Raw genomic sequence first — 20,519 nt, forward strand, 5'->3', positions numbered from 1 at the left:
CGATCACATGGCATGACTCCCAAAACTTGTTATTCTGTCCTCTCCTCCCAGCAGGACAATATTTCCAGGTCTCTCCTTACAGCCTGGCCTGCTAAGGAGACAAGGCTGAAGCCTCACTGAAGTGACTCCCTGGTCTCTGCCAACTGACAATATATAATCACAGAAAAGGCAACAGATAATCCAGACAGAAATGTGTGTCGTTCAACCTCTCTTTCCCTCCTGGTGACAAGAAAGGAGCCGGCAGCCTGGTCCTTGTCAGGTGGTCTCCTAAGCGATCAGCTGCCCCCTTCTAGTCCAACAGTCACCTCTCTTGACACAATGCGACATCAAGTCCCGCTAGCTTGATTAGTGTCACAACAAAATGCCTGCTGTTGTTCTGGTGATGGTGGCAGGAAGGCTCCCTCCAGATGTCTCAGACCTCAGCATCCATGATTCACAACTGGCGGAGGTGTCCGAACGACTTTTTCTGGCGGGACTTCCAGCAAAAAGTCATTTGAGACACTTCCGTATGGAATTGGCATTCTGACGGAAGAGTCAAAGGGCAATTTTCCTAACATTCGCAGCAGTTTGAGAGGGAACCCATTCCCCAGAGAGGTGGTGGATGCCCTTCCTTGTTCAAGCCAAGATAGACAGCTGTCTTTCCGGGTGCTTGATTCGGAGTCTGCAGGGAGACAGAACCAATGGCCCAAGTGGACCTTTTCATGTCTACGCTTCTATGATAATATTCCAGGGATTAGAAGCTACAGGAAATGCAGATCTGCGGCATGTATTTATCATTTATTCGTGGAAGAGCACTGTGCTTCCTCTAACGTATTTGCAACGCTACAAGGAGGGGAGAACAGGAAGGGCATGTATTGGGCTTTAAGGCATGCAATCCTATGACTGACTGCATAGTTTTTTAAAAAAATCAACCAAAGATCCAGGGGAAAAAATAATTCTGCCTCCCCTCCTGTGTGCATTATTGCCCTTCATTAGTTTGTGTTATTGTCTCCCCGCCCCCCTGCACTCAAATTATGTATGATCTGGTGCCTACCCCACCTATAAAATGTAGAAGGTACACCTTGTCCCCAACACCCAACCAAGCGTGACAAAATGTGCTTTTTCTGAAACAAGGAAAGCATGTTTTCTCCATGCTAGGTTATGGTGTTGTCTTGCTGGTCTTTAATGTCCTTCCAAGAGAAAAAGATGATAAGAAAGCCGTAACTGACTAGTTAACCCTTCTGTCATATGTTTATTTTTTATTACTTTTGATTGTTATGGAGTTTTCAACAGTAGTTGTGTTGCATGCCACCCAGAATCATGCATTTGTGAGTGGGGCAGCTATTTAAACAGACTGTTTTTTGCTGTAATACTGTCATTAAAGAGTTGGTTTCTACTGTAAGTAAAATAAACAAACCTAGAAGAGATATATGCATTCTCTCAAGTTATTTAGGATGGCTTGAATATTCACCATTTTATAGAGGACTAATATATCTACTATAGATTATCTTGATGATTTGTACAACGGCCCCACCAAGGAGGTCAACCTTATTCTTGGTAGCAGATGACACAAATGCGTCTTTATGAGCAGTTATTTGAAAAGAAGCAAGATTGAGAAATGAACTCCCTCTTTATAAGGTCCATACAGATGAGTTAGCAAATATCTCAATAGATAACCAAGCAGCTTTCTTTAAATACATTCTTTATGCTTTCTGTAAGCTGTGAATATTTTGCTGGACAGAAATCCCACTCTTCTTCCCAAGCAAGCGTGTTTAAGGAAAAAACCCTACCTTTGCACCCACAGATTATAGAAAGAGAAAATTGGCTAGACGCGTCTCCTCCAACTGGCAGCCAAAAACATAGGCCCAGACGCCCAAATGTTCAACTTCTATATGCGCCCAGGGGAAACCCTTCTTTGTTAATGGGGCACCTTTTAAAGAAAATTCTGTTCGTACTGATTTCAATATCCCGTGGCAATGAGTTGATTTCTTTGAGAAAAAAGAAGAAAACTCAGTGGGTGGTTTTAAAGGGGTAGCAGAAACTTACCCTCCTTGGGAACTAATCAGAGCTAGGCGGTATTTCTTTAAATCATGCAGTCCAAATTGAGGTCATTGTCTTGGAAAGAAAGGGGAGGTTTCTCCAGCCATTCGTTTATATATTTATTTATTATTTATTTATATAGCAAATTTGTCACCGCCCATCTTGTTAAAAAGTGACTCTGGGCAGTTTACAGAAGAGATAAAATCAATTAAAATACAATATAAACCAATCTTAAATAATTAATAAATACATTCCAAGGGATGATAAAATTGGCGAACAGCTTGGGGAGTGTCCTCAGGGCACCAGCCACCCCCAGGATCGATTACAACTCTTGTTGCCCCACGCAAGCTGCCAGAGGTCTTAAGTCCTTTCCAGAAAACTGGAAACTTTCCTCTCTTTTGTCTCTGGTCCTTTAAAAACTCAAAATGGCATCCTTAAACTGCATTTTTCCTGCGGTGGGAAAGATAAAGCCTCCTTTTATTTCACTTCCCTTGACTGAGAAAGCAACTTGGGGGAAGCAGTTTCAAAGTGAAGACCGACCAAAGACTAAGGCGTTCGCCCACTTCTTTCTGCCCTCCCCTCCTGGGTCACTGCATCCAATTTACTAAACCATGAACTAACCCCATTTGGTTCAGACGACACAGCTGCCTACAGTGAGACTGGCTAGTTTGTGGCTTGTTCCAGCAAGCAGCAGCAGCAGCCGGGCCCAGAAGCTAAGCAGCATTTAGCCAGGTTATCTCTTGGAAGGGGCACTATCCAGAAATCCCAGGCTGCAAGTTCAAAAAAAAAACACCCTGCCAGAAAGCGACAGGAATCTTTCCCATGCTGTTCCAGAAAATTGCACAGCCACATCCATGAAGTCACCAGGATTTGAGCTTAATTTAAAGGAGATTTGAGAGTTTGCGATTCAGCATGTTGTGAGGAGCCAGCCAAGCGGGTCACTTCAGCAAATCATGGTTCCATAAACCCTACTTGGTGTGGGGGACTGTTGATCAAAGGCGGGGGGGGGGGGGTCTGCCATCCCAGTTCCTCCGGCGGGTGCCCTTCAGGCCACAACCAGGGAGGGCCTGTCCAGGGTCTCCTTCGGGCTGACCTGGGGAGAGGACCCCTTCTCGGCAACCTGCGAGCCAGGCGCTGGGGGGCCGGCGGGGAGGAGGGGCGGGTCGGTTGCCTCCGTGAGCCGGGGGCAAGCCCTGGCCCCCCGGGAGACGATCCCCGTCCGCCTGACCCACCGGCCCCATCACCGAAGGGCGAGCTTCATCCTCCCGCCGTCCTCCCGCTTAACCCGCCTCCTGCTTCAGCCCTTCCCTACCCACCCACCCACCCGCCCGCGGCCGCCGGGGTGGGCGCCCGCCCAGCCCCGACGGGGCCCGACCCCGAGCCACTTGGAGAACGCCCTGCTGGAGGCGCCCGGCCCGCCTGCGCGCCGCTTCCCTCCCCGAAGGGCCGGGCCGGGCCGGGCCGGGCCGGGCCGGGCTCCGCGCCGCCTCGGGAGGAAGCGCCCTTCCGAGCCCTCCGACTCCGCGCGACAGCTGCGCGCCCGCGGGGCCGCCTTTCGCCTTGCAGGATCCGGGCCAATTGAGCGCGCCGGGCGCGCCAGGCGGAGGAGGAGGAGGAGGAAGGCATAATTAAGCGGGGCGGGGCCTTCCGGGCTCTGGACAGAGCTGCTTCGGCCCGGCCAGCGATAGCGCCCGGCGCTCACCGCCCGTCTCCCCGGCGCTGCTGCCCGGCTTGCGCTCGACCCGCCCCCGCGCCCGCTCGCTCGCCTGTCCTCGGCCGGCCTCCCTCGTCCGTCCCTGCCTCCCTGCCTCCCGCCCGCCCTCTCCCCGCGGCTGGGCGGGCGCTGCTCCATGGCGGAGGCGGGGGTGCTGTGCGGACTGCGGGCGGGATGGGGGCGCAGCAGAGCCGCCGCCGCCGGCCCGGGACGTGCGTTGTGCGAGGCGAGCGGCGTCTGCAGCTCCGGCCGCGCGCTCGGCGGGGAGCCCGAGCTGGAGGCGGCGGTGGCGGCGGCAGACGCCGGAGGAGCCACCGAGGCTCTGGCGGGCTGGGATGAAGCCGGGGGCGGCCGCCTCTGGGGCCAGATAGCTTCCCGCGGCGGCGTGGGCGCCGGAAGGGGTGCCGGCGGCGGCTGCTGCTGCTGCGGGGAAGAGCTGGAGCAGGCGGCGGCCGAGGGCGACGGGGCGGGGGTCGCGGCGACCGCCGCCGCCCTCGCCGCTGCCGCCGCCGCTGCCGGAGACTGGGGCGCAGCGGCCGGCGCGAGGATGGCCGCGCCGCCGCCGGGCTACCCGCTCTCGGACCCGGGCTCCAACAGCGAGCGCAGCGCCGACTCGCCCCTGCCCAGCGACGGCGGAGGCTGCTCGGCCGGGCCCGCCCGCGCGCCCCCGGGCAGCCCCGAGTGGGGCGAGGAGCGGTTCCGCGTGGACAGGAAGAAGCTGGAGGCCATGCTGCAAGGTGAGCGGGCCGGGCCGGACCGGGACCGGGAGCCGAGCCGAGCGGAGCGCGGCGGGGAGGCGGGCGGGCGCGTCAGCGGCTCACCACGTGGCAGGCGGGGGAAAGGGGCCGGCGCCGCTCCCCGGCGGAAGGGGGCGACCCGTTCCCCGCAGGCTGAGGAGGCTTGGCTGGAGGGCCACCGGTTGCGCCCTTGGGCGCAGGCGTTCCGCCTTTTGCCCATCTCGGGGCAGTGGGCGACCCGCTTGCACGATGGCGGGGCGGGGCGGGGGGGTCCCTGCTTGCCCGCCTCTGGCAAGGCGGTCGAGGGAACGAAAGAGGGAGCGGACTCTCCGCGTGGTCTCCAGCCCGGGCTCCTCGCTGCGGAGCTGCCAGTCCCCGAGCGAGGCGCAGCCAGACCTGCCGAGCAGCGGCTCCGCGGGCGCCGTGGCAGTGCCCGGCGGGGCTGCCCTCCCGCTCCCCTTCGCTCGCCTTCTGGGGAGGTCTTTTCCGAGAGCTGGGCTGTTGCCGGCGGGGCGGGGCGGGGGGGCAGGTTTCTGCTTCGGGACTGACCAAGCTGGGGGGCGCGGGAAGGACGCGCTCAGAGGACAGGCTGCTGATTCAAGGAGCGTCCCGCGGCTCTGGGGCGCGGCTTTGGCGGTTGCAGTCGAGTTGGGGGCCGCGACGTCAGGCGGGAGGGAGCGACAGGCCAGTCCCGCGCCCCGGCCCAACTTTTGGTCGAGCTTCCAGCTTGCGAACCGCCGCGGCTGCAGCGGGATGCTTCGGGTCCAGCCCCGCTCCCGCCTCCCCGGGTGCCAGCGAAGGCCGCGCGGGAGCAGCCCGCGGACTGCGCACCCCAGAGAGAGAGGCTGGCTCCGGCCTCAGGGACTGGCTTGGGTCGCCGCTCCCTCCTTCCCGCTTTTCATTCCCGTCCGGCTTCCCAAGTACATCCACCCCAGTTGTGGATAAAGACCTCTCTTCTGCAGCCGTCGGTCTCCTCGAACCGAGGAGGCTTCTGAGGTTCCTCAGAAATGAGCCTGGTCGGCGGGGCTGTGTCAGACCTGTTTGCTCGCGTGGAGGGCTCGAGCCATGAACGGAGGCCAAGGTTGCACTTCACAGGCCCTCAGAGCCGTGCGCTTTGCTGGCGAGATCTTCCGCTAATGAAAGCCACTCTGTGGGGTTGTCAAAGAGGGGTCTTCCGAGAATTTCGAGTCGCTAGAATGGAAAGAGGTCTGGAGTCTGCAAGTGTGTAAATGCAAACATCTGCCCCGGGGCTTTGGAAATTAGAGCTGGACTCTGATTCTGTGACTGATAGGACCTGATAGAGAATAGTCTGAAGACCAGCCGCCCCTCTCTCACAACTTGGCTGATCTACAGAACAGCCGGCAAATGCCACAGAAGTGTTTGACTCACATTATTGGATGCTGGATGAGGCTGTGCTACCAGCATTCAAGATAGAACAGATAATTGCAGATTTCACATTTAAGGCAAGGCAGCTGTGAAGGGCCATCCATATTGTAACGCCATCTTTACACATCTGAAAATCTGCTGATTAGCAAGACGCCCCAGTTGGGGATTCAGAGTTTAAGAAAACTTTCTAAGCAGCTGATTAGCAAGGCCCAGTAAGGTGTTTTGGTGTCCTGGAGTTCTTCCCGCCCCATTAGGAAACCACTATTCTGTGAATGAAAATTCAGTAATAATGGGACAATTCATCTAGGACAGCTAATTTCATACAATACGGAAGGTAATTTGGATCGGGTCTATTCCAGTTTATTTTAAAAATTATGCGCGTTTCGGTGCATGATGGGAAATGGTTGAAGTTTTGTTGCAAATGTGACCTCATCACTGCTTATGATTACATTGGAATGTCTTAAATTCAGTTCTGTTTTGAATTATATTGCTTCTGCTAGAACGTTAAGGAAATTGTTTTGATTATGTACAACTGCTTCACATAGAAGTAGATGTGCAGTCAGAAATAGGTTATGTGCACTGTATAATTTCTGTATAACTAAGTGAACTTGGTTTTTTTAATTCTTTTTTATGAAGATCAGTTTTGATTTATAATTGGAACAAAACAAGAAACTTCCTGATTGTAAGCACTTTGGGGCATCTTTGGTGTAAAATCAGGATAAAAATGCAGTTTTGAAAAATGAATACCGCAGTAGATGAAACTCACGTCCTGCTCATCCCTTTGCTGATCTAGATAGCTCTCCTGCTTCTGGCATTATGTGGACCGGCCACCTCCAACCTGGTGCCCTCCAGAGGCATTGGGGTTCCAAGACAGGACGAATATATCAAGATAACTGATCTTGTGATTATTTTTCTTCGTTTCATTGTGATTTATTTTTTAAAATTTTATTATTCTCATCATACGTATACTTCTTAACATACAGAGTTCTGGCTAGGGGGACACCCAAAATCATTTATTTGTATAAACAGAACTTTGAAAGGTATATCTGGATATTTAGACAGCAATACACGTTACTTTAAAAAGCCGTGTTTCTGTAATTGCTGGGCACTGAACTAAACACACTTGCATTGCTCAGCCGAGGAGTATTTTGCAGCTCTCTTCAATCCATAGGGCAGAAAAGCAAATATTGTACACACCAAGTATTTATTTTCTGATTCAAGATAGTAAAAACAAAAAAAGGTTTGCTTTAGCAGATACCCATAAAGGGGCACGTGTGCTACACTCTCGGTGTTTTATTCAAATGGTCTTGGTGTAGCCTTTGATTACCTTAGTGGATTGTGGGTAACAAGAAAGCATTCGGTATGACGGACTCATGTCTGGAATTTGTTTCAATTTAAATTCAGACTCCTGGGGGGCAGGTTAATCTTTAAGCAGTTAATATTTTGCTGGGCTGATACAGGGTTTTTGGTATGCAGCTGAGGAAAAAGTTCACATCGCTTACTATGATTGTCACCATTTAAATTTGGAGATACCTTCCAGTCCTAAAAGCGTGCAGGGATTCTTGAAAAAGGGCACGTGTGTGAGCTGCGGCTTAATTAAGGGGGGAGAGTGGAAGAGGATTCCCAGTCCTTGAAACTTTAAATCTCAGGGGGCATTTTCTACATCAGCTTCTGTTTGTTCAAAAGGAGCATCACGGAGCTCCCCACAAGTGTAGGCCACGTCTATTTTTATTTAGCCTACCTCATTTTTCATTTTTAAAACTATTTTCTCTTTCAAACGTTTACATTTATTTTGTTGTAAATGTATTCCTTTGATGTAGTCATAGTAGCAGAATCCCAACAACAGCTAAAGGAAGAAGGTGAAGCTTTTTCTCCGTATCGGTAGAGGGTGCTGTCTGACGTTTGGGACCAAGTGGAAGAAGCAGATTGCTTCCAGAAGTGACTCTCCGCCCCCCCCCCCGCCCCAGATACTCATTAATAGAGGTGCTTGTGACTCTGTTCGAGGAAAATAAATGCTACCTTTTCACAGGTGCCCAAGTGGGTGGACCTGGAAGGTCAGGTGGGGTGGGAAATGCCACCGGGGGGGGGGGGAGGCTGGAGAGGCAGTGATAGAATGGAGGAAGGGGAATGGGAGGTCAGCAGAAGAGCCGGGAAGAGGGCAAGCAGATAAGGAAGGTTGGAGAAGAAAGGAAGATGTGAAATGAAAGGCAGGGAGTAACTCTATGGGAAGAAAAGGATGGAAGACACAGGACACCCTACCAAGTTGCACGGGCTGAGTTTCTGCACTCGTCCTCTAGATGTTTATAAAAAAACCCATCCAGGATGGACTTGGGGATGCCTTCTCGGTGATCAGACAGTTCATGCTATGCTGTAGGAACCAGTCATGCGACCCTTATTAAGACCCTTTGAACTTGGCTGTCACCCAGGCAGCCTTCCTGTTTAAGTGAATGTTGGAGAGATTATTAGCCTCACAACTCCAGATTGATTAGAAGTCAATTGATTAGATAAGAAATCTAATCCGGGTTCTGACGGGAATTGCCTCAAGGACGGGCTTGTGGCAGGATACTTCATTTGATCCTTCTGGGCCTGTCTTGGCTTCCTGGCATCCTAGGCCTTTGCTTAGCCAGGGGTGGCCACAGGAGCCCAAGTGATGTCTTCCTAGTGGGGCTGCCCCACCTTCCCCTGCTTGACTTCTGTTCACAGGTTCGGGCTGGTATTAGAAAACCTGAAAATGGGCCTTGGCGGTGCCTGGCACAAGTTCACATATATTTTAATTTGAAGTGATTATGACTTTCCTCTAGGAGTAGCATGTGGGGCAAGAGATTGTCCAAACCACGAAATGACAAACCACAAACCAAACAGTCTTAACCCACAAACAAAAAGATAGCACAACCCTTCCTGTGATCTCTTTACTTGCCAGGGGTTGAACCTAATTTCTTCCACTTTCTTTCACCCAGTGCTAACCATCCCAACCCAGTAACGCTATTTGCTCTTCCTTTCCTGACCAGGAGGGAGAATTTTAGCATTTTAGAGGTGGTCAGCCAGTATAGTACCGGTTTCTCTTGGCTGTCTGATCAGGGAATGTGTTTACACTGTTCCTCTCCCCCTTTGATTTCCATTTTTGTAATTTACTTTTTGTACTACATTCGTATAACACAAAAAAGTGCGAGAGAACTGGCAGTGGTTAGATGGTCACAGTGGCGTGAGAATTGCAAATATAGAGATGAGACATGAAACCAGCGTCTGCTTTATTCATGTCAGTGTGTTTCTTCAGAGTAATCTTTGAAGGAAAGTGTGGCATTGGTACATATAAGGAGTGCAGCTAGTAAGGCAGGAGCAGCATTTCCCAGGAAAGAGAGGACCGTTCTATCAGCGTATGTCCATTTCCTCCCATGGCTCAGAAAGGTGGCAGGAGAAGACCTAGTAGTTAAACCTTGGCGCCCAGACCTACGCATGGCTCCTGTGTTACTGCAGTGGGCGGTCTTGTCTAGGTTACGCGGCTTTGTTTTTGTCTGCAGTGAAGAGTCAGATCTCGCTGAGTTGCAGCTGTGAGCCTTCTGCCGAGTAAGCGGCTCCTGAATGAAGGCTCAAATGCCTGGAGAGCTGAGATCTCCATCCAACTAATCCTAGCGTGATGTTGCTTCTCATGCCACCTCGTTGACTGTCATACAAGGTATATGAATAAGGGGTACTAAGGATTTATCTGTTTGTTGCAACACAAATGGAGATAGCTAATAAGTGGAAGTCTGCTTCAGTGAGCATCTGTATCTGAGCACAAACTGTGGACATCTTCCATACCGTTGCACTATGACCGTAGATCCAAACAATACATGCCAAACCCGTGTATCTTGTGACGCTTATTCCTGGTGTGAGTGTGTGGGGGTAGTGAATGGTATCTGTATCACTGGCAACCCATCCTGCTGAATTGGACCTGGGGATAGTCAGCATTGAATTGGCTCATCTTGAATGATGCCCCAAATTCTTTTCAGCCTCCTTTGAAATACTTCCCCGAGGGTAAGCAGGTATGCCTCTGGCTGTGAGAGATGCAGGGCTGGCCACAAGCATTTGTTAATCAACACTTTCCTGACAGTTTGTTCACTCATACATGATTTTTTGGTTTTGTTTTGTTTCGTTTTTTTGATAACTAGATGCCTTCTGGTATCTGGAATGCATTGAAAAGTTACATCTTTCTTCTGTTGAAAAGGTCATGTTGAAATCTTATTTTAAAAATTTACTTGGTATATCGCTAATTTATTCCTTCTTTATATGGTTGTGTAAAAGTCTTGGAACCACATTTGTAGTTGTGCCAGTATAAGTGTTCCTCCCCAGATACTAATACTGATGTTTTCTTTAGCAAAACAATTTAAACATTATTAAGGCTGCAGTCATGTGAACTTTTACATGAGAGTAAATCCACTGAGGTCAACAGGACTTCAGCAGGTCCTGTTGCAAAACCTTTTGTTATGGACCATTTAAAGCATAAAGCTTCACAAAATGGCAACACCACTGTTTTAATAGTAAAAATTTCTGTTTGCAGTATTTTGGAAGTGTTTCAAACACACAACACTTCCAGGGTGCTCTAAACAGACATTGATACGCTAAAACTGTGTATGCCATCTGAATTAGTTGAACTTAAGAATTAGATCAATGTGATGCTGTGGATAAGCCTCTTAATAAATCCTCTTGACTGGTTTGGTGGACAATTACATTTTTATTTTGTCAAACACGTTAAGGTGTGGTATTCTTATTCCAAACCCTGTGAAGGTCTCCAAGTCCCGTCCCCCCCCCCCCCCCCGTTTAAGCCTTGTGCTGCTTCCTGAGCCACCATGTGAGATCCCAGGCAATCCGTGGTCTCCTTCCCATCTGAAAGTTTGGAACTCTAGTGCTGCTCTCCAGCTAGAAGCAGACACTCTCCTGAGCTGACCTTTGGAGGGCTTAGAGAACTTGGGAAGCCTAGCAGTGGTTATGGCCCTACTCCCCCTCCAACTCCTGGGGCACATTTTACTACCAGCTTACAAGGCATTTGGAGCTTCTTAGAACTCCAGTCTCAAAGGGAGAAACTCCAGAAAGAGAAGGGTGCTGGTGCTGGTTGTGTAGGTTGTGCTTTGGGGATTCCCTCACCGGCTGCAAGATCAGAGACTCGTGACCGGGAGCTGGGACAGGAGGGGTCATTTTACTTGGAGGTTGCACTCCACTTTGGATGTGTTTCCTGGGTGCAGCTTTGTGTAGGCCTTTCGACTTCATTTTGGGGGAGGGCTAGGGAAAGCATAATGCACTGTAGGAATTGTGGGGCTCTCTGATGAACCAAAAGTCTTCATGATCATTTGGGCAGGATGTGTCCATTCCTCTTAGCTTTTCCAGAAGGAAATGATGTGGGGAAAACATGTATTTCCTATTACTGGGCTGAGCCATTGGTTTGTCATGGATGATTTCATATGTTGAATTCTTAGAAGGCTGTCAATGGGTTGGGTAAGGATCCACTGAACTCTGATCAGTTGGAGGCTGTTGCAGCCCGTGATGCTTATTTTACCCAGCTTTTAATTATAAGGTGTCTGAAGAAGAAGAGGAGACTACAGATACTGATGTGTTAGTTGTGTGTCTCTAGGGGAGTCTAGCAGTCCTGCGAGTCCACACAACTTAATGGTGTAGAGACATCCTCAGTGACCAGCCCACATGCATTAGGCTTCAGTAGCATATCGATGACTTGGAAATTATGAAGAATCCTCATTATGCAAACACTATCCATTGTGGTCTCTCTTGCTATGCCTGCTGTAATACTTACATCCTAGGGCTGTGCAAAATTTTTCAGAACGTGTGAGGGTGGAGATGTGTCTGCAAGTCTTTAATTTGTGTCGTTGGCCAGGACAACCTGGTTGTCTGTTGTGAAAAGCTGGAGATGCGGTCCTCTCACCCACCCACCCCACTCCCTGCTCTTAAGTGGTGCGCAACCTTGTTCAAACAGCAGCACTGCAGAAAGGAGGAAGGGGCAATTTTTTTCCCCATGCAACTCAGCTTTACCACCCTACTGATTCCTCGGCGAAGTTAGAATTCATTTCTAATCAAGGCCGCTGACCGTTCCAGCTGATTTCATCTGCATAGGTGCTATTTCCCACATAGTGGGAATGGGATCTTGCGAAGAGACAAAGTTCTAGTAACATTAAAAGGTTCAGGAAAAAAGTGACTCTGGGTGCATTTAAAGCCAAGCCAGAACGCTGGCTGAAGACCTCGCTCTGAAGTGTATTTCAGCACTATGCTGCTTGTTTATAAATGTTGCGAGGACGTGTATCGTTCTCTGAATTTCACTTTCTGGTAACTTAGTATCTAAAAGATTGTTACAGTGTCTCAAATATTGTTTTTTCCCCCCTGATTTAATAACTCAGTTGCATTAACCTGTTATCCAAACCTATGGATGTGTCTTTAGGCATGGTTAGAGCTTTTTTTCCCCTCCTCCTGGTATCTGATCCATGCAAACTTTTATTTTATTTTTATTTTATTTTATTTTATTTTATTTTATTTTATTTATTTAATTTGTATGCCGCCCATCTCCCCCAACGGGTGACTCTTGCCCGTTCCTCCAACAGGGTTGCAGCCTTTCCATTCAGTGTGCCTTGTCATTAATGGTGTTACGTAGCGTGGATGTTTTCTGGTTATACAAATAGGCATTTTGGGTCTCTGTGAACTCTTTTTAGGGTTACGTGGCTACCTTGGCTACCTTGGTCTCCCCCAAACTGGTGCCCTTCCAGTTCTGTTGGATTTCAGTTCCCATCCTCCCCCAGGAAGCCTGAAAACTTGAATCAGATCCTGGCAACAGGTACAGAGGAAAGAATCTCTTTGAGACAGATGAAGAAACGGCCTTTTTATCGGTTCTGGCCCTCTCGGAGAGTTCGGGTTCGAATGTGATTCCTTAACAGCCAAGGCTGGTAAATTGGAAAGCTGGTGATCATTGCACACCTCCAAAGATTTGCTCTCAGCTATCACGATCAAAGGCTCTTGCAGACCTGGAAGGATTTCCAAATTCGAGTTGAGTCAGTCTTTAGAAGGAGGATTTTGGAGTGGGTAGGTGTGCGACACAGGAAGTTCATTCTGTGCCATATAAATACTTTCAGTAATAACAAGCCTCTGAAAGAATCTAGGTGCCCTCTCTCTTCCACCTCGAGCATTTCTAAAGCTCTTTGCTTAGCAGGCAAAAACGCAAAGTTTTGGGTTAGCCGTTTGGATTCTCCAGCAGCCAAGGGATCCTTAAGAACGTTTACTTTTCGCTTTTCGTGTGTGTGTAGCAGGAAAGGGTTCAATTACTATTTTTTAAAAAATCATATGCCGAATTTGCTGATCAGGCTTTCCTAAGGAAAAATAAATATATGGAATAGATTTGTGGCAGTAGTAATTTTTTAAATGTTTGTACATTCCTTTGTTAACGATTGTAATAATACTACTTTCCCAAATTTCAGTGTTTCCTTAGTAGTACAGCAGGTTATCTTGGTTTGGCATAAATGTCTGAGTTAAGTTGCACATTCTTGTGGGTTACATTATAATCTTTACCTCCCATTGGAAAATATGTCCTGTTAACTGCTTATTGTGGACAGTCTGATTAAAAGCTGGCTGTTTAGTGAATAAACATGCTAGCATTTCTTGTCCGTGCAAACTTGAAAGCCCAAATATTTTGATAATTGTTTATCCATAATTGAATGGATAATGGGATCCTGATGTGTTCCAGATTCTGCCAATGCAAGATCTGCAATTAAAATGACCCATAAAATTTGCATATCGTTTGCATGTGTTTTCCCCAGATGTTTAGTGATATCTGCACTCAATAAAGGGAGAAGAAGATATGAAAGTTGACAATGCCAGGAATCATTTGCCAACAAAGTGATTCCTGAAAAATGTATACAAAATTATAAGAATAATAGTGACATAAAAATGAAGCAACACCCTCCCCAACAATCTGGCCTCAGTAACTTACTTATTTTATTGATTTACAGTCAAAGACTCCCAAATAATTATAATAATAATAAAAATAAATCGTAGTAATAATAAATAAAATAAATTAAAAAGCAGTATAATGCACAATAAAAGATACATTATAGCACAGGAAAATTGGAGACAGTAATCTGCTCCTGTTGAGATTATCCACACAATCCTCTTAAAGAAAAGCTAAGCCCAATTATTTTTCTAATAACATGAATTACTTACAGTTGAACTCAGTTCTAAAGTTTCACTGTTTTCTTGGAAATACCCAAGTATCAAGAACATTTTAATCTGGTGCTAAAAAAATCCAAAGTGACGCCAGTCTAGGAGATCCTACTAAAGTGAACAGCTACCTCATTTACTTAAGTCCATTTACTTAAATAGAAATATTTTCCATGTAAAACATTTATATAGTCTATATTTAACTTGATCTGCCAAAGAAAACTAAGGAAGCCTGAGTAGGGGACCAGTATATTGTCTCCAAATCTCTCTCTTTCTCTCTCTTCGTTGGCCACCAATGTCTTCTGCTGTGGAATTTCAGGATGACCTAGCTAAAGGTCTCACAGGCTGTTTATGTCTCTTAAAAACAAGGAAAGTAGGGAACAGCAAAGGAGGAAGCTGGACTGACCGTCCCCTTGAGCCACTTCTCCTGCTCTTGATCCGCCTGGGCCGCAGCAGTTGTATCCAGCGATGCTTCCCCAGTTCAGAACAGTTGGTTGTGGGGCAACTTTGACCAACTTGTACTCCTCAGCTGTTGGGTTCTACATTGAACATTATTTCCCTGAGAAATCCTTCTTACTCTGAAAATATATAGTACGTATTTCAAATCAGGTACAGAAGTAAACATACAGGCCTTTTGTGCTATCGTGGTGAGAACAGCAGGCAATTTGGGCTCTCATCTCTCGCACATTGCCCCCATTACTGAGGTGCTGCAAGGTTTGCTTTCTGTTCTTGTTGAAGCGCATCAGTTGCTATGCATTTTGTGACTAGGTCAGTGGACCAAAGCAGTCTTTTTGAGAAGGCGAGGTTTTATATCATGGTTATGTATTTTATTGAGAATTCACTTGGCTTTTCCCAAGCTGAGCGTCCTTCAGCACTACAAGTTCCAGCATTCTCGGCCAGTATGGCCCATGGAGTACGAGGAGTTGTAGAAAGCTGGTATAAAGTAATAACCTTGTAAGGTTTGTTTTGCCATCATTCTTTATTATTACTAAGCACGGTGCTATCTGTAATGCTTTCAACATCAGCCCAAGATTACTGTGAAGCTGTAAGCTGCAGCGAAGCTTCTGGTAAATCAGCAAAGTCTGAACAGATGCTGGACTGAAATGTTTACTTGGTGTGTTTTGAAACACGTATGCTTAAGGCTACAATGAAAAGAATGGCAGTTCGCATGTGTTTTGGCCCAAGAAGAAGGTCCCCCAATCTCTTTGGTGATGAATTTGCGGCTTCATTGTGGCTGAAGAAGGTTTCTGCCAATTTAAGCCACATTGTCCTCCTTGTCCAGTCGTCTTTCACAGGCCTAAGCAATTATTGTTGGCCAAATCAGTTTTCGTTCATATATCCTGACACCATCCAGACACCATCCGTCCACCACCACTTAATGTGCGCTAAGAATTGTCTGTGTAGCTGTTTGCAGGAAGTAGTAATCACACCAATTATAATAGAAGAATGCATGGAAAAGCAGCAGTTGGAGACAAGTGGTAATGAACAGCATAACAAGAAAAGACTGGCTCATTTAATTGCTTATTTTTTTGGAAAAATCTCTATTTCTGTTCGTTTTATTTCCAAACAAAAGAAGACAAAGGTTGGGTCTTAGCTCATCATTAGGCATGAAGGTGCTTACCTTTCACTGAGAATCAGGACTCTGCAATGTGTTTAAGACGGATACTGTGCAGAATCCGTTGATGCAACGGAAGGGCCTCTCCGAAACATGAAAGAGTCACATCCTCTGCAAAGGCTGCACATCTGCTTCAGGAGCTCTCCTTGGCTGTCTCTGCTGGCGTCGTTATTTTAGGAGTTTGCTCTTTATGCCCACATGTAAGCAAGTAATCCGGGACAGCTTTCAAAGCAGGTTTTGCGTTAGTGCTCTGTGAAGCATCTTTCAAAGGCTTGGCACTGCCCTGCTGACAATGCGACATTTCCAGGTTTAAATAAATAAATAAATAAATAAATAAATAAATAAATAAATAAATAAATAAATAAAATCTTTGTTTAAATTAAGCATCAGTTTAGTTTATTGTGCATTGAAGCATTTTATGATAATAGCAAAAATGTTCAGTGCAGTGAGATACGCTCTAAAGATACCATGCCCTTGGCTTGTGTGTTAAAGTGATTTTCATTTCTGATGAAGAATAAACAGGGACTCCACAAAATGCTTTGATACAGAATTCCTCAGGCATTTGAAATATACAGTGTAGATATTCTTAGGCTTAAAAAAGATTTAACAGATAAAATATACACCCCATCCCATCCAGTGATTTGGAACAACTAGCAAGTAACTCTTCCACAAGTATTTATAATTGTAGTTTTACAAGAGTCATTCCCAAACACTTGACCAAAGAGATCCCACAATGAAAGTATATTTTGTTTGTGTCCCATCCATCACTTAGTTAAAAGCCATGCTCATTTTGGGAATTCTTCTGGCTTTGCTCATATTGTCCTAACCTTCACTCATCTGGGAGGTCTCCAACTTTTGCAAATTGTTGCTTCAGGCCAGCCTTTCCAAAGTGCTCTCCAGATGTGTTGCGTATTCCAGCATGAGAATTGTAGTCTGACGCTTCTCAGGACCCCAGATTAGAGAAACAGTTTAAGGCAAAGTTTATTTCTCAGGTATACCTAGTTTTGCAGTTGTCTGTGACAGATACGTTCCACTGGCTGGCTTCTAGCGGTGGGTAAGCAGACGTTCAACCCATCTCCCCCTTCTTTTGCCGGCTGGTCCTCCTTGCTCTTGATATCACCCCACATTTGCCAGAGAGAGATCCAGGGTGCATGTAGCAGCAGGAGCCGATCCTGCCAGCTTTCCCCCTTGCTGTTATCCTGCTTGGCCAGAAAAGGATACAGGCAGCAGAGCCACCGGTGCTGTTGCGATGAGCAGAGGTCAGACCCGTAACGTTGGTGCTCCTTGGAAGAGCCAAATGCCATCTTGCCTATTGCTCTTAGCTTCGACTGGAGCGTGCAGAGTTCCCCCAAAGCTGCCATCAGATTGGCATCTGCATTGTTGCAGAGGGGAAGCAGGACATCAGAAGCAATCGTGTCAGCTACATTTTGGCCCATAGCTGTGCAGTGGTTGGTGGCCGAAACGGTGACCTCAAAATGTCCTGCCTGTTCCAGCTTCGAAACGGGCTATTCTGATTTCTGTCTTGCATACCTCTCCTCTTGTCCTGGCCCTGCCTGCTTTTTGAGTAGTCTCTAGCCAGGTTTGCAAGGGCCCAGTTGTCAGAGATTGTGGGGAGGCTGGGAGAAGAACAGCAGTGGGCAGATTACCTCGTAAACAGCAGTCGGCCCAGCTGTGGAGAGATCTGGGAAAAGGCATTTAAGGTGTCCAGAGAGATTCTGCTTCCATGAGCCCTCCAGAAGCGAAGCGGGGAAACTCCCCTTCCGTTTCCAGCATTCTGTACCGGATGAGCCCTGAAGATCCGTTGCAGCCAACCGTGTCGTTCTTGCTTCTCTGCTCTTGCCCAGTTGTGTCGCATTTGGTCCCTCGGCTTGCAAAACACGCGCCAGGAGCCTGGCCAAAAGCGGCAGCTGGGAGCACCACCGCTGGGAGATGCAGACGGCAGGGTGAGTGCCGCAGTCCGGCGCTGAACTCCTCCCACCCTGTTGAAATCCCATCTGAAGTAGATTTCAGGACTTTCCAGTTTCCTGTGTAGTTTCTCTGCACAGATTTTGTGTGATATTCTTCGGTTACTTTATCGCGTTTATTTGTGGATGTGCATTTTTCAAAAGCCTTTGAAGGTACCCACAGTGATTAAATTATCTGATTGCATTGTTCATGCATCATTTTCCCTCATTTGTCTGAAACAATGTTAAAAAAACAACACTGTTGAAACGTCTGCAGCCAGTGGAAAGTCCCACGTAGTTTTCTGGGCCACCACACTGTAGTTGCCTTCTGGCTTTTCCAGCATCAGATGGAGAATGTTCCTCTCAGGTAGGGTAAGAAACCTTTGAGTTCTTTTTATCTTTCGATTTATTCTTCCTCCTATTCTTTCATTCAGTTTTATGTTGTGTGGTTTTATCCCTACTGCTGGTTTTCTGTTGTGCTGTTTTGCAGCTCTTGCCCTGTGTGTTCACCGCATTTGCCCTGAGTACTATGGCTATCAGGCTGCTGAACAGTGTGCTAAACTACCAGTTGATCCATCCATCCATCCCGACATCTTGGAAGCCTCGGAATAAGTTCACAGAAGCAGAGCTTGGTTGGCAACATTGGCACCAGTTTACTGAATGTCTGTCCTCAGCGTTACCATTGACAGGCTCAGAGTTTCACAGACCTTCCCAATAAAACCCCCAGAGGCAAGATATACCTTTCCTCATGTGGACGCAGAGAGATACCTGATAGTTAGATCTATACAATCTAACTGAGGAGGGTGTGAGTTCAAAACCCTCTTTTGAAGCTTCTGAGAAGAGGGTGGGCAGCCACCTCTCAGGGGTGGTCGAATTGGTTTTTCTGGGTACTGCAGGGAGTTTGGAACTTGGTGGTCCTTCTACCCCCATTGCTCTATGACTCCTCTTTCCCTGAGTGTAGGAAAAGATCTGATTCTTTATAAACCAAGCAGAAGTTGCAGGACTGAAGCTGGGAAAACAAGTGGGGCGTACCATCTCTGCAAACAAGCCCAGTACATGCTGGAATTCACAGGAATCAATGGAGAAGATAACAGAACTGCTAAAATGTCTTACTTCCCTAGAGATCCTTAAGGGTCTGAGAGGCAGTTTGGTGTAGTGGTTAAAGGCAGGGGGCTGAAAACCAGGAGATGATGAGTTTTTGTCCTGCCTCAGGCACAAAGTCAGGTGGGTAACTTCGGGACCAGTCACTCATTCTCAGCCCTAGGAAGGAGGAACTGACAAGCCATTTCTAAAGAACGTTGCAGGAAAATTGCATGGACTGTGACTGTGTAATCACCAGGAGTCAAGACTTACTTGAAGCCCCACCCATGCAGAGGTATGGGTCTGGCCAGGAACTTGTGTTAGATGTTTGATTTATTTTTTCTGTGTCGTGGAAGTCCAGTATTTTTTATTTCTATGTCCAAGCTCAGTAATAATGTGTACTTCAGCCTTTTAGGTACGTATCAGGTTATGTATGAGAATATTTTCTTTCCTTCAGATTACTTGTGATCCATAATATTAACTTGGAACTCATCTCCCCTCTTTTTAATGGAGGTTTTGGGGTAATAAACAAATTAAGTGTATCTAACTAGGAACATTTTGTGTTCTAACTGAAAAACTGTGTCTTATTTTGGAGGACTTTTAAACCTTACTTACAAACAGCTGTTTTACTGAGGCAGGTCTGTATTTATCTCCTTCAACCCTGCTGGTTTGCATTTTGGTTACGCGAGAAAGGGTGTTATATTTGATACTTATGTTTTTAATAGAGCTTGATTTTATTTATCTCTTGTGAGATTGGCCTGTCTCCCAAGGAAAGGGAGAAAGGCTGATTTCTCTGGTCACAGACCTCAGCACTCTATAGGCATGAATCTTGCTCTAGAAATTATTTCACTTTTTGTTTTGCTTTTTAAACCTTTTTACTGCCAGAAAAACAGCACAGGTTGGGAGACCCCTATTCCTCTCACGCCCTGGGAGTGAAGGTATCAGGTATGGTGTCTCCTGGAGCTTAGATGCTGGCAGTTAAAAGTACCAGGCCTCTGGTCCGAAACAGGAAGGGGGCTGGGATGCGAAGACCCAGAGGGCTTCTAGCAGGAGGAGGTTGACATCTCCACCCTCCCATCCTACGGACTCTGCTGTTCCACTACAATGTCTTTAGAGGAATTTTAGTAGCTGATTGCAGCTTTCTGAGATTACTTAGATATTTGACTACTGTGTCTTCTCCAAGATAGTCACCTTTTGTAGATTAATATTTTAATATGCATGAGTGATTGCATTGTATTTGCATACCCATTATGATACGAGCCTTCAAATTAATTTGAAAACATGGAGAAGCGTATATATGTAAGTAAACGTAGATAAATATTGGCCAGTCCATGCATATTAAGACTTCCCTAATGCTACTTTCGTTTACTAAAGCTAAACGTTATCCAGTTGTTGTAAGGATTCCTTGCGTAATCATTCTGGAGATATTTTCATTCACCACAGGAGACCAGGACATTGAGAAGCATTCGGCGACACGCAAAACATTATTGCTCTAAATCAGTGTTCTTCAACCTTGGGAACTTGAAGATGTGTGACTTCAACTTCCAGAATTCCCCAGCCAGCAAGGCTGGCTGGGGAATTCTGGGAGTTGAAGTCCACACATCTTCAAGTTCCCAAGGTTTAAGAACACTGCTCTAAATGATAACGCTTAGTAAAATCATCATCATCATCATCATCATCATCATCATCCAACTTCTTTGCAGGGAGCAAGGGATCTGGGCTCAGAAGCTAAGCAGTGTCCAGCCCAGTTTGTATTTGGATAGACAACTTCCAGGGGATAGCAGATAGAGAAGCTGAAAACGCATCCCAGAAGAAAGGAATGGGAAACCGTTCTGCTT

At 47.1% G+C, this 20,519-nt stretch overlaps 1 protein-coding gene across 1 annotated transcript in view; it reads left to right on the top strand.

The window, feature by feature from the left end:
* Nucleotides 1–3,809: 3,809 nt before the first annotated feature.
* Nucleotides 3,810–20,519, top strand: part of BICC1 (BicC family RNA binding protein 1) — a 106,472-nt gene continuing 89,762 nt past the window's right edge. The window contains exon 1 of the mRNA XM_088129763.1: nt 3,810–4,470. Within this exon, the coding sequence (XP_087985889.1) occupies nt 3,870–4,470 (601 nt within the window). The 5' untranslated portion in view covers nt 3,810–3,869. The remainder of the gene's footprint in view (nt 4,471–20,519) is intronic.

Source organism: Python bivittatus, unplaced genomic scaffold, assembly GCF_059951505.1.
Source record: "Python bivittatus isolate LINGU-HERP-01145 unplaced genomic scaffold, Pbiv_v1 ctg000050_np1212, whole genome shotgun sequence".
Taxonomy (NCBI): Eukaryota; Metazoa; Chordata; class Lepidosauria; order Squamata; family Pythonidae; genus Python; species Python bivittatus.